General features: G+C 31.9%; 1 protein-coding gene and 1 non-coding gene across 2 annotated transcripts in view; one reads left to right on the top strand and one right to left on the bottom strand.

The window, feature by feature from the left end:
- The window catches only part of LOC108775788 (uncharacterized), a 65,829-nt gene that overhangs the window by 13,030 nt on the left and 35,056 nt on the right, over positions 1 to 17,743 (bottom strand). Inside the window, exons 4-5 of the mRNA XM_018542234.1 lie at positions 16,443 to 17,562; positions 10,752 to 10,817 (exon numbers count right to left, since the gene is read on the bottom strand). Coding sequence (XP_018397736.1) covers positions 10,752 to 10,817; positions 16,443 to 17,562 — 1,186 coding nt within the window. The remainder of the gene's footprint in view (positions 1 to 10,751; positions 10,818 to 16,442; positions 17,563 to 17,743) is intronic.
- TRNAK-CUU (transfer RNA lysine (anticodon CUU)) lies at positions 12,239 to 12,311 on the top strand. The gene has a single exon. It is a non-coding gene; the product is annotated as a tRNA-Lys (tRNA).

The following is a 17,743-nucleotide window of genomic DNA, read 5'->3' as shown; positions in this document are numbered from 1 at the left end:
ACGTATTTTACAGCTCATCGAATTTGTATTCGAAAGAAATCAATCGATTTCTCAAAAAATGTACGTCACCAGTAAGAATGTTTGCTATCCGCAATGAGATAATTAGATAAAATATAAATGAATTAAAAATTGATTTTAAAAAAACTATCAAAAAATATGTCGTTTGTGTTTATCTACAATATATTAAAAATATTTTAAGATTTGTAATAATCTTTACATTTTTTATTGGCATCGCAATAGAAAAAAAATAATAACATACTATAGTTTATTTTTGGGTAATTTTTCTTCATCCTTCATTATTATCAACAATTATATAAATTCATTTAGTTTCACAAGGCCGCGTTTATTTGCTAATGGTATGTATAATCATTAGATACAGAAAATGCACATACAGAAAAAAAATAGAACAGTAATGCAGCAAATTTCTATTGCAAAATTTGTCAGAATATCAGTATCTATAATAAAACAAATTTGTAATTATTAAAATAATCAAAACTGATAATATGTAATCATAATCCAATTAAAATTAACTCAAATTAATATAAAAAGATATTTTTTTCACACAGCCATTAATTACCGAAGAAATAAAGATGTTCTTAACATTTAAAAAGCAGTCTTCTGACAAGATCATACTTACTATAAAGCTTTCTAGTAGTAAATTGGCTAGCCATATTTCATGGAAAAAGAAAAGAGACGATACGAAAACAGACTTTCACATTGTTATATACCATTCGCATTCATCTTCTTTATACGATTTTTTTTTTTAAGTACTGACTCTCTTTTCTTGCCGTAATATATTTTTATTCTTCTTAAATATAAACGTATTACTTTCTTACTCGAGGAATCGGGGATTTTTAAAATAATATCTTAGAAGATCGTAACAAGTTAAGATAATATTATCTCACTAAATATTTCATGAGATATGGATGTACAATAGTTTACATTCAATTGTACAGGAAATCATAACAAAGCCTCTATTCAATTTCAGTATTGATATTGAACGTAATAATACGATTTCTAGATCTTTTTGTGGATACAATTTGTGTCATGTCAAATATCATTATATAAATACGAAATATTGATGTAACCTAGTCAGAAGCTGTTTTCAAACATTCCGATAACCGTCGCGAGTATAATTGAACGAGAAGGATAGGGCCAATTATCATGGGAAACATAACAGCAAAAGACAATAAGAAAGATAAGAGAAGGAAAGGAAAAAAAGAGAAAGAGAAAACAACTTGAAGTGGATAGAAGCAATATCCGCGGTTTGTTTTAAAGAGATCATTCGCTTTGAAATCGATTTTGTCCAAGAATTGTATGACAATGGCAATTTTTGTAATAGCATATCGTTATTGTTTATGCAACGATATGGGTTTTATTTCCATTATTTGCTTATCTTATCATACGTCACTTTACTTTTTTCTATCTTCCTGCCCTTTGTTTTCTGCCTGCCCATTTTATTACCGAACAATGCAAGGGAGATTGTTCGCTCGGTATACTTCAGTGTATATCTACGAGGGTAGTAAATTTTCTAATGAGGTCCGAAACATGCGCTTTAAGTCCACGCTTAATACAGAAAGTACAGAAGAAATGTTAAAAGAATATTTGTTTAAAAAAAATCATATAAAAGAAATAATATTTAAACAATTCATTTTATTTGTTTCTAATGCTTCTACAATATTAATTAAAATATTAAATAAAAGTTTCATTAAAACTGATATTATTTTATTCATATATCATATGATATTTATATGTAATGTTAAATAATTCTTTTCTCCTTATATGCATCGTTATTTCAGTAATAGTAAATAAAATGATTATGATATATTTTTAACATACTATTTTATAAAATAATCGAAATTGAAATTATCTTTTCAATTATGTATATATGCGATAAACATGCCATTGATCAGCAAGCAACCTGCTCCACACATATTCTCACGGTTGCTACCACAAACATCTAATATAGTAAGAAATTTCTCAACAAGCCAACTTAATGATTTGTGAACTCGTGAAACTATTCAACAAGAGGTATTCGCGGTAGCGTCCTGGAATTCCTTAAAATGTGGGTAAGAAGACATGAACAGTAACAAGAAGTATGATAATCGAGCAAATGAAATGCTAAATGCATTAATGCTTCTAAATTATTTAACAGGCAGGGGAATATGAAACATTAATGTAGACGTCTACGTCTGGAAAAAGCATTTTAATTTTGCACTTACTAACTCTTCTTGTTAGAAAATAAATTTCTTATATTTACGATATAAACATTTAACGAATATTGAATAAATTATAAAAAGATAAATCAGATGTACCAGCTTAAAAAAAAAAAAGAAAAAGAAAATAAGATATAAATGTCGCAACATACTTAACTTATTTATTAAATTCTAATCTCTCAAACAAAAATTTTATTGCAAATTGCAAAAATCTTGCTCGATGTCTTTATATTTTATAATCTTTACTTAAAAAAAACTAATTAACCGATAAATAACAGACAAGTAACTATCACCGATAAGCTATGAAATCACATAAAAAACTAAAAGAGCAATCAAAGCGGTAATAACAAAAGTGTTTAAGCGATAAGAAGTCATAATGTCGGAGGTGTGTCAGACTTCGACGAATCAATCCTATTGTGAATCAAATTCCTCGGTAAACTGACGTCCATGTTTGTCATTACGATAGAAATTGGAACTCAAACAATACCCTTCCATAAAGAGAATTTATGTTTTAGCTCAACTACCCGCAGAAAGTATAACAGCGAACATCGATATGAATGAAACACTACTCCTAACGAGAAGGAGGCCAATGATATTCTTAGCAGCTTACAATCCAAAGAAATATTCCCTTTGGGAATGATTGAGTCAATAATTCACGTCATTGAGTTTGATTAATGTCTCGTCGAATTAATAATGCCATTGTAATTTTAATATAAACAACTACAATATTTCAATGCTTCAATCTATTATATATCCCTGGAAAATAATTAATCTAAATAAAGATTTAGTTTCTAGCTCATCCTTAACTGCTTAATATAAAAAATTTTAAGCGAATAAACCTCTAATCAAATTTCTGTTGAGAAAAACAGTCTCATGTCTCTGCTATCACAATATCTGTCTTTTATTACTGAACAGTTTCGTATGTGTCTTACAAATCTTACTTTTTATTAACAGACCGTTTACTTTAAACTACAATTACTTCGAAAGAATTGTAAGAAGAGCAATTGGAAAAGAAAACGTAAAAGTCATTCACCATCTCGACCGATATCGATGCCATATATTAACATCGACAGAATCGACATTTCTATCGAAGACGTAACAATTAAATTATGATAGGAAGAGATTGTGAAAAATTCTCTTATAGTGATAATCCACACACAAGAAGTAACATAAAGCCACACGCAAAGAGATAATCGACACGGGGGAGTGACAAAGTATCGTTTTAATATCATTGTAGAGAGATTGTATAGGTACACCTTTCCGTTTACTCGACATTTATTCGATATTTTCTCAATAATATGCGATAAATATCTTATTAAAAACAGCAGTTCTTATGCAAATAGACTAGACTTAACCAGTCCAATTTTTTCCAAAGTTTCCAGAAAATGTCGTCGAGAATTTAAATGATCAGAGTTAATTTTAGAATAAAATTAGCTTTAAAACGAAAATGAAATATTAATGCCGACCCATATCTTGCTAAGACTTTAATAATAGAAGATATTTAAACGAATACGGGCATAAAATATTTATATCAATGTTCTATTCATTTTCAATTCGCTGCCGAACATATTCTCGGTGTAATATTTCCATAGGTATTGCACTTGCAGAGGATATTTATTTGCACGGAGGCCTTCAGCGCGTGGATTGCGTAAAATCGGATGGAATTTACATGAAATATCTCACTATTCCGTCGACTGCTGGCCCTTTTTTCCGCGTTATCTCCTCGCTACTGCGTGCATCTATTTTTCGCGTCAATGATATCGTCGACAGCGAAAAATGCCGAGAGAGATCCGAAAGAGAAAGAGAGAGAGAAAGAGAAAAAGTCGTTACGTACGCTGGCGTTCCGATAAATGCGTGTGTATAATTGCATTACACAGCGCACTAACATTGTTACACCTTTGATAAATTATGCTACAGCCGGGCGCAATATTTTTTTAATAAAATTACCAGCCAGAGAAAGCTTGCAAAGTGTATACCCTACGAGAGAGCATTGCGATGCATCGCATAAATGTCGTTGAATATTTTAAATTTCGTCAGTGTTCGTCCACTAAGCTCTAAAGCCTTTTACGTTGCACATATATTTTGTTTACATACTACAAATTAACTCGAGAGATTGCTATTATTTTCTCTATCTATATTCTAACACTCATTTTTTATTGATTATTATCGGAGACATAATACATGTCATATATAATAATACTATATAAGCCACAAAATTTCACTTTTTTATGTTAAGTTGATCTGATAAAATTTCTTATAATACTATGATAAAAAAATACTATAATCAAAAAATTAATATTATAATTTAAAAAATTTACTTTTCTTATGTTAAGTTGATTTGACAAGATTTCTTATAGTAGTTTTTACGCTAATTTCAGATCTATCTGCTAAATTATAAAAACAGCATGATTTTTGAGTAACATACTTTTGAAATACATACTTCTCTCTACTTATTTCTTCTGTTTAAATATAAATGATATATCATATACAATAGTTACTCTGAATCTAATGATTTTCTGTTCATAGAATGTTATAAATTATTTTAATTAACACACATGTTAAAGTATTTTGTGTAAAAAAAAGTCAATAATTTTTATATATATTTGTAATTTAAAGTGATGAAAATTAATCAGAGACACAAATGACTTACTAATGTAATAAAAGCCGGAAAATTTATCGTATATAGATATACTATAAAGAAAAAACTTAAAAAACTTGTTTCGTAGCTGTTATTAACAAAATGTGTAAGTTTTTAAAAAGAATTATATCAGTTACAAAATTAGAACTCGTAGAATAAATCCTGTTCCCATTTTTAAAATTAGCATTAAAAAATTCATAAAAATCAACCAAATTGTACATTTAACAAAATCATCGATTAGTGTAATCAATTGTATTTTCAATATCTTATAAAATATTATATTTGCATAACTTTACTGTTTATATATGGTACATATAAATAACTTATGTACCTATCCAAAATATAAAGTTTTACGTTACACTTTTTCTGACTTATTCTTTTGTTGAAGAAAACATTCAGTAAGTTAGTTCCGACTAAAAGAAAACTTCTAATCAACTCTCCTCGGGAAAAAAAGATGCTACGTTAGCAATCCCGTAGAAATAAAAACAAAATGAACTGGAAATGAACTTCGGATTAAATGTCGCAACGAAAATTATAATACCGTAATTCCACGACTTGATTTGTCATTTGCAGTTATTGTGAGCGAATTACGGTCCCGAATCCTGCAGCAACGTTTCATAGTTGCCATGGAAATTGCTTTGACGACGGTTTATTGGTTTCGCAACTAGATGTAACATAATTAAGCGGCAACGCACATGACATGCCGATTCCGTGTTGCACGCCGCGCCGAAACGAGCTGCAATTTCAAACAATGCATACACAACGAATGGTTACTTTGGTGGGAAAGAGAGTATCGCTCTTAACTTTATTTCCTATGCGTTGCGATAGTACGAATGAGAACAGAAATAGAAGATAATTCGCGAACGAGATAAGACAGTCGCCATTGTCGTCGCGTCTGTCGCTTTTCTGCGGGATCTTTTAAAACGTCGGATCACGAAATTAAAGCAATTGCTACCTTCTATTCATAGGAACCATTACGTCAAATTGATAAATGCACGCGAGCACCGACGACAATTGACGCATTAAAGACGAGGCGCGATGTCAATAACCTGTAGATAATCATATATACATAAAGATGACGTCAGAAATAGATAGAGACCATGTGAACAATATAACCTATTTTTTAACTGCTTTAACTGTCCTAATCTTATATACAATTTTTCTTTGCGTTGAGAAAAACAGATAATTTAATGAGCATTATCATCTCAATTAATAAAAACTCAATATTAAAAAGATGTTAAATATTTTACAAAAAATTTGTATTTAGAATTTTTATAAATCGTTATCTTAATAACTCGCTCTATTAATAATTTCTAAAATTAACGATATTTAATCATTAAATCTTCAATCATATTAAGCGATGTCATTTCTAACTTTATATACTACATACGTCGAAATGTCAAAACGGAACTAGTTTAGGAGCTAATGAATGTCATTAGCGGAATAAACTGTATGCTAAGTCTTTATACAGAAAAGGGCTCTGGTGCTATGGGCTTCAAGACTAAGTTGAGCGAGTTGAATACCACGCTCCAATACGCAATTAATAGTAACTTATTACAGAGGAAAAAAATAACGTTTGTAGAAATAAAATAAAGAATATAATAGACTAATCTTAAACAAACACTTAATCGTAGCGACAAAATAATAATGTATCGTAAAAATAAATGCTAAACAGGAGAAATTCGTATTATTGATAAAAATTTCGCCTTGAAATGTAAGCAAGTGATGCAATTGTAACAATCGGAAATAGGAAATATTGGATTTGCAGATATGGGACATTTGTCGTCCGTCTTCGTAAGTGCATTATCAGCGAGATTGCGCAGATTGCGAGACGAAGGAAAACAAATGAGATTGAAGATTCAATTCGAACTTTAATGGAGGCTTCTACATGAGGCGTATACGAGTTATTCGCAGTCGCTTGACCAAGGAACAATATTCATTGACCCGGTCAAGATTCCCGTTAATTTTCAACCCCTCCTTTTGCCCCTCGCATCCCACGCGTTCTATTTTTCACAAAAAACCATCGAGTGTTTCGACAACATGACGTGCAAATTGGTTGTGGTGTCAGAAATTTAGGTCACATCGTATTCGGTTTCGAGAAATAGCGGCCAAATTGCGCTACGCGGCAGCTACTATCGCTTTTCCGGATAAAGTGAAACTTCGTTTATTCTCGATACACAGTACCGGTTCCCTAATACCTGGGAAACTACTATAAAGTAGAACGCGTTCGGTAATATCCCTTGGAAATTGACCGGCAAGGATGTGAGATAGTTACAGAAGAGAGGATCCGATATTTTCGAGTGATTCGATAAAAGCGTCGAAATAGAGCAATAAAATTTTTATAGAAAAGCGAAGAAAATAAGAAGTAAGAAATATAATCCATAAGTTGCAACGTTATTCTTGGAAAATTATAAGATATAAAAATATTGTGTGTGTGTGTATATATATATATATAACATATAACGTGACACCTCTGTATACGCTTGACAAATATACGTTTGTAATCAATATGTTGTGAAACGATTTTTATAGTTAATATCTTCAAACAGCGCTATGCATTTACATAATTTACTATGTGGTTTCTTTCCGCAATACCTATTCTTGCTCGCATTCAAGGATGCCGAGCATGATATCGCGAGCATGATATTGCACGCATGACAAATGGATCGCGTGTCAGTTATACAAGTAAGATCTTGCGCAGATCTGAAGAAATGATAAAAATGACCGAATGACGATACATCATCGCTTGATATTCAAGTTCTCGATGATCGATAGTTACTTCGTGTACGGCGACGCGGAGAACGTACAGGATAGCATAAAGATGACAGACGAATCAATAAGCAATAAATCACGTCAAAAAGATTTTTTTATGCTAAAATTATCAGAGATATCGAATTATTCGTGAAAGAGATCTTTATCATTTAATTGAAAAATTGTAGTATTTTCTTTCCAAAGAACTTAATGATGAATCATTATCATTTTTAAACTTGTAAGAGTAACAACTAAAATTTGCATCTCATCTCATTGTCTAATAATGGACCATTTTATAAATTGTACTTTGATACAATATTATAAGAAACTAATTAGACGATTCACAAAGGTTTATAGACTCTAGCTATTGTACCGAAATTAATATAATGTCAACCATGCGAGTGAGAGTATATACACTTATTATTTTATACATAATAATTTTTATATTTTTAATTTTATAATTCCGTACATTACCGTTTTGTTTTAACAACTAGCGATTATTTTTTCTATAATATTGACCTAATAGAGGTCGAAACGTCTGTTGTCTAATTAAGTATGTAATTTTAACCAAATGGCAATTTTTATTTATTAACAATTGTATATTTTAACGAATTTCTGGCTCTTTTTCTTTTTCATTATTTTTTTTTAGTGATAAATATTTCCATGACAAATAATTTGTCTCCAACATATCGAATGAAGTTTTTCAAACTATGTATATTTTTTGCTATCTTCTGATTAAGTCATTTTATTTCTTAATAACGTACATATTTAATAATAATTTTTATATTATATATGAATACGTAGAGAATAATATCATCATAAAAATATTTTTTCTAAAATAAAAAATCTACAATTCTCTCTACATAAAACTATTTTTTACAGTGTCAAGATTTTTGTAGTTGAATAAAACCATCGTGTGCGATTTGTTTGTAGAAAATTATGCATTCGTTTACACTTACCTGATTTATTACAGAGATGTGGTAGTTGAATTTCAAAAAACACATTTCAATCATGTTATAATAAAGATCGTAAAAAATAAATTTCGTAATGCTTTTCCCGTGTTAAAAAAAAACATTAACAAAACAAGAATATAGTTTCAACATCACATTTTCCAGAATTCACTATTTCTAATTCTGCAATGCTGCAACGATCATGATTGAACTTATTTATGAATGGCAGCATATTTTTACTTTCTTTCACACAACGAAGAAAAATCACATATCGATAACTACATAGCACGTGCGGATAATCATTATGAGCTCGACGCACGTTTATACGATAATTCGAAATGATACATTTTCCCCTTACTTAATGCGTCAGCAGACGCGACTCATAATCTTATCTAAACTAAGGACGATAGCATTTATTAAACTCCGTGAGGTCGCGTAAAAAAATTCAATATTATGATCCATAAATTATCGCGTTATATAATATTATATCCGGTAATAACATAGATCGCAAGAGTCCGATCTCTCTTGAAATATAGATCGCGATAAACTTGTTTATTAGTAGCCATAACATAAATTGCAGTGCAAAATGAGTTTCGTGTTAATGTGTGTAACGCGCAGCACGTTGCGTCAGCGATTCTCGAGCGTGAAATGCGATTCGAGTGTCATTACTAAAATACATTGAAATTTATGGCAACAAACAATTATTATAATAACCGACATCAATAATAATTTAGATAATTAATTAAAATATTTTATACCATTAAAAACTGCATTTACTTTATTACTATTTTTTTTTTTAAAGTGCAGAAACGTATTCATTATTTGAGAACGTCCCAATTTTATTGAACGATATTAATTAAGCTATATATATATATAATTGCTAATTACAACGTTGCGCTGTGTAGAACCGCGCGAATAACTTGATCATTAGCGCCACCTGCCAATCGATATTAAAACAACCGATATTCTCTGCTCTAATCCTACATTGATAAAATAAAAAATTTAATTTCTTGCAAAATTAAATTAAATGAAAAATTAAAAACAACATTTTTTATCGATATTCGCAATTCAAATAAATACATTTCTTTTTCAATGTAGAAAATAAAAAAACCAAAAAATAGAAACTTTAAATAATATTAATTAAAATTTTCGTGTAATTCTTTTTCAATAAATAAACATTTTTCAAAAATGACTTTTTAATTTCTGCAAGACTATACGTGCATCAACTCGATCGGCAATGTAGTTCTCTTTACAGCCAAATCGCAAGGAATGCGTTTCAACCAATGCCAGTACAAATAATTAAAATAAATTAAGGGTCATCAAGGACAACTGAGCATTAGATCGATTTGATACCCGGTATACATGCGCCAATCATCTGCACGGTCGACTCGTTACCGACCATTGCCAATCAGCTGGCGAAATCATTGACGCTACGAGCGCTAAACGCGGTGGCCTAGATTTCGCAGCAACATCAACCGATTCGTTTTTCATGTCCCACTTTTTGTCGCGGCCAATCGCGAGTAAAATAAACTATACCGTGTCAATCTCTCTAACAAAAAAAAATAAATGCAAAAAAAACTTCACTTTAATCAGAAAAACTATCGCGCATTTATTATCCGTATCAACAATTATTACGTTCGTTGAAACCTTGTTTATCGATTTTAATTAAAAAAGGTGTTTATGACATTGTAGCAAATTAAAATAGATAGCATGGTTAAAAATAAAATATTTCTAAATAAATTACATTATAATAATAATCACATTATATTACAAACGTGATCTTTATATTTATCTTTGTAAATAAGAGTGATTATATTCTGAATATTCTTCACCATCGTTTTACCGTCTAATACGATATTCAGTCTTATTTATCTCAAAGTACATGCTATAATACTTTAAGCGAATGTAGTGAATTGCAAATTGTACTTTTGCATAAGATAACCGTAATGCTACATCAATGACAAATTAACTTGTTTAAGGCATCAAAATCGCATCGAAATTTCCATTAAAACCTCACAAATATCAATTAACGCTAACCGCAATTCGAATCTTCGTCTCTTTTTAAAAACGTGATCGGAAAGATATACATAGAAGAACTGGTTATGCCTCGGTTAATGTTATCAAACACTCATTAGACCGGTCGTAAACTGGCACACTAATCTACAAAAGCAATTGATGGCATGCAAAGATACTTACCTCCGAGAGAGGGACGAAGGCACTAGGTCCATCGAAGGCGGGCACCGGTACTGGAAGTCCTCTCTCCTGCAAAAAAAAAAAACAAATTTTAAGCTTCATTATATGTGCAATTTCAAGCAAATTTTCAATCTTGACTGCGTTCAGTTATTCACGAGTATTCAAAATCAACGTTGTAAAAAATTTCTGTATTTTTTACAACGTTGTAAACTTCCAAAAGTGTTGGAAGTTCTTATCCAACAAAAAAAAATGTACTATAAATATAAACGGTTACTTATATTGTAAAATTACAATAACATTTTGTGATAAAATATACGTAAGTCTTTAATCCGCAAACGCGACGCAGCAATTGTAAATTCACAACAAACTTCTATTGCAAATATTGTGAAATCACTGCAAAACATTAGGGGAGAATGTCCTAAATCGGATCGTGTTCCAAATCGGATCTTTTTAATTTAAATAAATACGGTTAAGCAGATTTGCATGCTATTCTTAATGTAAAGTCCTTATAAGACACCGAACATGTAACAGCAGTTTGGCAGTACTCTGTCATAACGTTCATAGAATAGATGTAAATATATATTTTCGGCTATCTCGTGCAAAATTTAAAAAAAAATTCTTATAAATCATTTAAAAGATGTTAAAAATTTAAATGGTAATTGATTTAAGAGATAATTAAAGAATGTAGAATTCAAAAATATCAAGAGTTTTGTGATTACTTTTGCGGTTTATTGTAAAATTTGTTCCAATAGTTCGAAAGAACCCGTGTCCAAATCGGACCTATACAAAAAAAACACTAAAAAGACGAGTAAGCCAGCTCATTCTTTAAGAAAAAAGATTCGCCACAACCTGGTTGTAATACTGGTGATCGACCGACCAAATCTGGTCTAAGGAACACTAAATCAATAAAATATCATGTGTCATTAGACTCAGATTGATGGAATTTTCTATTGATTTTAATTCTAATAATATAAACTGTATTTTTATCTTCGAGTCTTAAATTGCTCGTTTTTATTCAATACTAACAAAAACTTTAATTAAAATATTTTAAAATTCTATCTAAAAGTCCATAAAAATAGGAGAGGTCCGATTTGGAACCCATAATTCCGGAAAATGCATTTTTACATTTTCCATTATAATTCGACACAGGTAAAAGATACGTCAAAATGGTCTGAAGCAAGAATGAAGGAAATTAAATGATCTTTGGAACGGTACCATTGGTTTTATGATCGGACTTTATTTACGCCTTATAGAGAACAAAAACTGCAAATAGGTTCGATTTAGACCACTCTCCCCTATATGGTTTATAAAACTGTACATTTTTTTTATTGTAACAGTACTGTAAACAAATTTCTAACACTGTATAGTTCATGATACGTATACTACAGATTTCAATACTAACATGAGTGTATATCGGAACATAGCCCTAATCATATAAGTGCGCCTAATTTCACTCCGAAAAGATGCAAGAAAAATGCACTCTGTCAGTAGCCCGGCTAGCTCAGTCGGTAGAGCATGAGACTCTTAATCTCAGGGTCGTGGGTTCGAGCCCCACGTTGGGCGAATTTTTTTGCTGTGTCTATATACCGTAAGAATAACCGTTGTTATTTTTTTTATAAAATATTTTTTAAGTCGACAACATCATTGCAACAAAAAATGAGATTAAAACATTTTTGCAATAAAACAAATGTTAGAATAAATACACATCAGCAATATGGTGAACAATTTAATTTTTATGATGAGAAAAAATATTTTTATCGTCTCCGTTTTCGGACTGTAATTAATTAAAATATAAATTTCTCTCTAAAAATAGCTACATTTGCGTAAAAAAAATTGTATTTAAACTAGAAATGAAAGACAGAGAATCAACAACGAATGGTAATCAAATAATTGCTTTAATTTATAATTGCATTATAACTCGTAGTGCTTTATATTTTCATTTAAAAAAAAATATTTTATTAGTTAAAATCATTAATATATTTTATATAAGACAATTTCCGGGGCGTTCGTTCATTATAAATTATTATATTACGACCAAAATTCGAGATTTGCAAATAGTATAATACATATAGTTCATCTTTTACGTTAGTAAAAAATAAAAGTTAGGAGAATATTTTTGTCTTTACTAATATTCGATTGTACAAAGAGGTAGAATAATTAGAGATATTTCACAAATTATACGCGATTATCGATGTCACGATACGACGCACTGTGTTTTATGTATAAAACCTCCTTTTCTTTTCCTAACTTCCTGCCGGCTTCGTGCCTGAAAATTGTTTTACACTATGTATAAAGCTTTACACACAAGTTGTATCGATCAGTCTCGAGTGTGACAATATCGGTGAACAAAGCGACGTGTTTCTATTCGTGTCTACGTGTGCAATCTACATTTTTTGTCTTGCTATTAACGGATGAAATATCTGTATGAATTGACACGTTATCCTTTCTCATATCCATTTGTTTCGCACTTTTAATTAAATATATTATAATTTATTTAAGACAACAATTTATATGTATAATTTTGAATGTTATATGGACTACAGTTTGCATTACTTATTTATATTACACTGGTCGACAACACTTTTGTTAAATGGATAAAATTAGCTCTTATATATACCTATATATATACTTATATATACCTATATAATGTATTTTTTTATGCTGATTTTAAAAATAAGATTAAAAGTTATTCTACGGAATCTAATTTTTTGTAGTCAACATATCTGTTTGAAAACTTAAACATTTTCCTAAAAATAGCTCGTTGTAGAGAATCTTTTTCTTAATTAAAATAATTTACAATTCAATTTTATAATTCAAAATTAGATCAACCAAAATTAAACAATTAAGAAAGTTAATCCTATTTTCGATCAAATAGGATCATAGTGCTTAAATATTTCGCACTAAGATCCGCTTTAACTAAAAATAAGACTATTTCTATTAATTAATTCATGTTTGTTAGAAACCCTTTAACAAATAGAAAATCATGTTAAATTCAGTAGCTATTCGCTATAAATAATTAATTTATGTCTAAACGGAAAAGATAAGTAAAAGAATTTTTTATTGCATATTATTTTTAAAATTATGCCCTCATAAATTTAGCAAATTGGAAATCAACACAAAAACCATAAAAACATCCTATCAGATTAATTTAACATAGAAAAGTAAAATGTTATCGACTAATATTATTAGAAAATAAATAGAATTACAAATGTACCTATAAAAGTAAATAACATACGTTTACACATATAAGTCAAAACTGTATAGATTAGTGCAAAAGAACTGTGTATATATATTGATATATATATATATATATTACACAATATTTCATCTCCATTTTTCAAATTTCATAATGCACATACAAATTAAAGTGTTCCATATAACATACGATAGGTATACTGTCTTTAAAATTAATATTTTAAAAAACCAACAAAGAAATACGGTATGTTACTTTGATCTGGAGAACTCAAAGATAGCCGATTATTTTTACAGTTTACTTTCGTCCTACTACCAGACACACATGAGATCCGAGTATATACTTTGCGCGCGATGTCCTTGCGAGCGTAAAGTCTGAGAAAATGAGTGACACTAAAATAATCCAAAGTTGCTGACCGGAAACATTTTTAAAAATGTCCTTCATTTTACACCGTCTCCATTTTAAATATTTATGATGTGAGTCATATGAGACCGTTTGCTTGCTTTTTATACGAACTTGCAACGCATAAAATTATATCGCTGCTAGGTACTGTTAGATGTTTTCTTGAATGACTGCACTGTTGCACGAATTAGATCAATTCTTGTGGTAATTCTTTCCGCGGATAAAGATTAACTACCGCTGTAATAAGATTAATGACCGGCAGAGAATTCGGAGGTACAGAAAGAGCAATTCTACGATAGGCTAAAGTTGTTTTAACCGCGAACTGCCTAGGTACGAGATATTTTTAGGCCGCAGTTCAAACGCCTCCCCAAATAACCAGTCAAAACAAGTCCATTAATATATAACCGACGGTTACTCTGGTTTATCTTTTATGCATAAGCACATCCTTCGTCAGATTATTCTCACGTATTCATTTTCAAACTTATTTCAAGCTAAGGTAATAATTTCGTAAGGTAATCATTTTGTCCAGTCATCAACTATACTATCCACTTCAAACCAGTCTTACAGTCAAACATTCTTTTTCAAGATATCTCAAAACTACTTGTACTAAGATTAGGATCAAAGTACATAAAATTTTTTTCTCCAAAGAAATGAAATTTTGTTCTAAAGGTCAAACAATATGGTTACTTTCGATTGCAAACCTAAATAGCTACTCTCTAACAACGTGAATCTCATGGTAGTTTATTTATTAAAAGAATCATAAAGTAGCGGCACATTAAAAGCGAAGATACAGAGTTGCAGCAGCATAAGAATCGCGCTCGGTAGTTACTCTTCACGAAGGACTCGGATAAATTACCACAAAGCTGGAGAGATAAAGCTTGAAATATTCTGAACAATCTCAATTCCGCTGCAGAATGTATATAGGATATCTCAGAATTATTGCACTTGCTCTCCCCGAGCTAGGAGTACCGAAATTTCGAGCTGAGGAAAATGGCGATTGCTACAAAATTACATGAATAATCCTCAAAAGTCCCACTTTTATATTCAATTTCAACAAAAATTAAAATTAATTAATAACAAGACACACTTTTTTTAATTAAGAAAGCTATAATTTTGAGAGCTAAAATAAGAATATAAAATCATTCAACCGTTTTATAATTTTAAATTAATCGTAATAAATAATAATTATATTAATCTTATAATAATCAATTTTTTTGCTTATCATAGAAACAATAATTTCATGTTTTTTCTTTCACAAAAATAGAAAGTTCGTCCAGCAGAGACAGGTGTGACATTTTTTAAATATCCCGCATGTACAACATGTCGATATCCTTATCTTTTTCGACTATAACGTTTTCAACTTTGCTTCGTATTGCCTAATGAACTTGAAACACATGGACACTCGGCGAGAAATGTTCAAGCAAACGTAAACTTCAGTAGAATCGTTACGAAAGAATTTCGGCCGAATGCACGCAAGAGTGTAAACTTTACAACTGTGCTAACGCCTGCTCTCCCAAGATTTCGCGAGCGAAACTTTGCACGACTGTCGCCACATCTAGGCTATCCGTTATCTTTCGCATCAGTCGTTTCGCAAAGATTTTTTTCTCTTCCGGAATGTCAGAATGTCTCTGTGTGCTCTGACTCACAGCACACAGTACGATATTTAATTCCCGTCAGAGTCTACACACATAGATAATCACGGACAATAACGATAAGCCGTCTTTTGCAGCTTGCTTTACTGCACCTCTTAAAATCTGAGAGATTCAACACATAAGACAAGAATAATATTTGTGTTTCACAAAAGCAAACTGAATTAATTGGAAACTAATATTTAAAAAAGAAATAAATAGATCGTAATAAAAAAAATTATTTTTTAGTAAATTTTTATTAAAAACATGACTAGGCCTAAAAAAACAAAAAAATGACTACTTAAAAATATAATACTGTAGTATAAAATAGCTTTAACCTCGAAATCTAATTTGAGATAGTTGCCAATTAATGTTAACGCAGATTTATTTAAACACGAAAGACGTATGTTATTTGGCGCATCAGCCAAATCCAAAATATTCCGAAATAAATCCGAAATAATTTTCACTTACCTTAACCATCTGGAGGATCTCCGCGCACTTGATTCTAACGTTCTGGAAGGGACAATTAACGCTGAGCCTGAGTATCACCGGCAGATGCAACGTCACCAGGCTGAGATACTTGTTGGCCTGTGCTTGCCTGGGTCCGTCCAAAGCGTTACCAAGATTCAGCATCCTGCCGACATCACCTGGTGTCACTTCAGGACTCTCGAGCACTCGACCACTCTTCGGAGACACGTCCTCGTCCTGCGAGAGCGGCCTTTTGATCTGGCCGGCACTAAACTTCCTCTCATCATTTTTGCGCAAATAGTCTTGCTGCGTCCGGCGAGAATCCTCCGGTACGTCATCATAGACCGCTGTCTCGCGGTTCTCCAGGTTCATATCCTGATGGTAGAAAGGTGGTAGGTCGTTCTCGTTTTCGAAGCCGTCGAGAGTGTTAAAGACAACCCCGTCGCTGCGCGCCGCCTCGCTCTCGTTGAAAGAGACGTCGTCGTCGGTACCGCCGTCGTAGTATCGGCGCTGTTCGTGCGTTAGCAGGTCGCCGCTGGCGACAATCTTGGCTCGGCGATTCAGATTCCGGCAGTCGAATGACGCGAGACCGCTCAGGTTGTCATCGAACTTCGGACTTTTGCCATACACGCGGGTATCCGCATCAAGCTCGTCATCTTCCAGCTGCTTCTGCTTAGCGCCCTTCACCTTCACATAATTGTTCTTCGCTCTACCGGAGCAATAATCATCGCTTGTCGACCTATCACTCGACGATGAGCCGGGATGCTTCCTTTCGGTCTCGCTGTTCGAACCGAAGCGCGGGCATCTGCCTTCAATGTTAAAACTCTTACTACCCTCGTCTGAAGACGTCGAATGACCGGATCTACAGCTCTCGACGCCGTCGCCGCTGGCGTATCGCTCGCGGAATCGCCTTTCGTTCAAAAGACGACCGTCCACGCAATCGAACGAACATTCGGGATTGTTGTCCTCGAGATACGGAGGTGGATTGTCATTGATGCTTTGCGGGAAAAAACCCTCCGTTCGAAACGTATCGTGCAACAACTGTTGCTGCTGCTGCTGATGCTGCTGCTGCACACTCCTCGGCGACGATTTCGTCGGCGACCGTTCGACGCTCATATCGTATCTTCAACCAAACACGAATATTATCGATTAGAGGTCAATAACGGGAGTGTGCACGTGTCTTGCTTATAAATCTTTTGAGGAGACGCTATTTTTCTCGTTACTGAATAAGCCGTAATAGCAGCAATCATTTACAAAGTAATTTGAAACGACCTCGTTCAATGATGAGTTATGAACAATAAAAT

Source organism: Cyphomyrmex costatus, unplaced genomic scaffold (assembly GCF_001594065.2).
Source record: "Cyphomyrmex costatus isolate MS0001 unplaced genomic scaffold, Ccosl1.0 scaffold32, whole genome shotgun sequence".
NCBI lineage: Eukaryota > Metazoa > Arthropoda > Insecta > Hymenoptera > Formicidae > Cyphomyrmex > Cyphomyrmex costatus.
The sequence above is the reverse complement of the archived record's forward strand: the minus strand, read 5'-3'. Positions and strand labels throughout refer to the sequence as shown.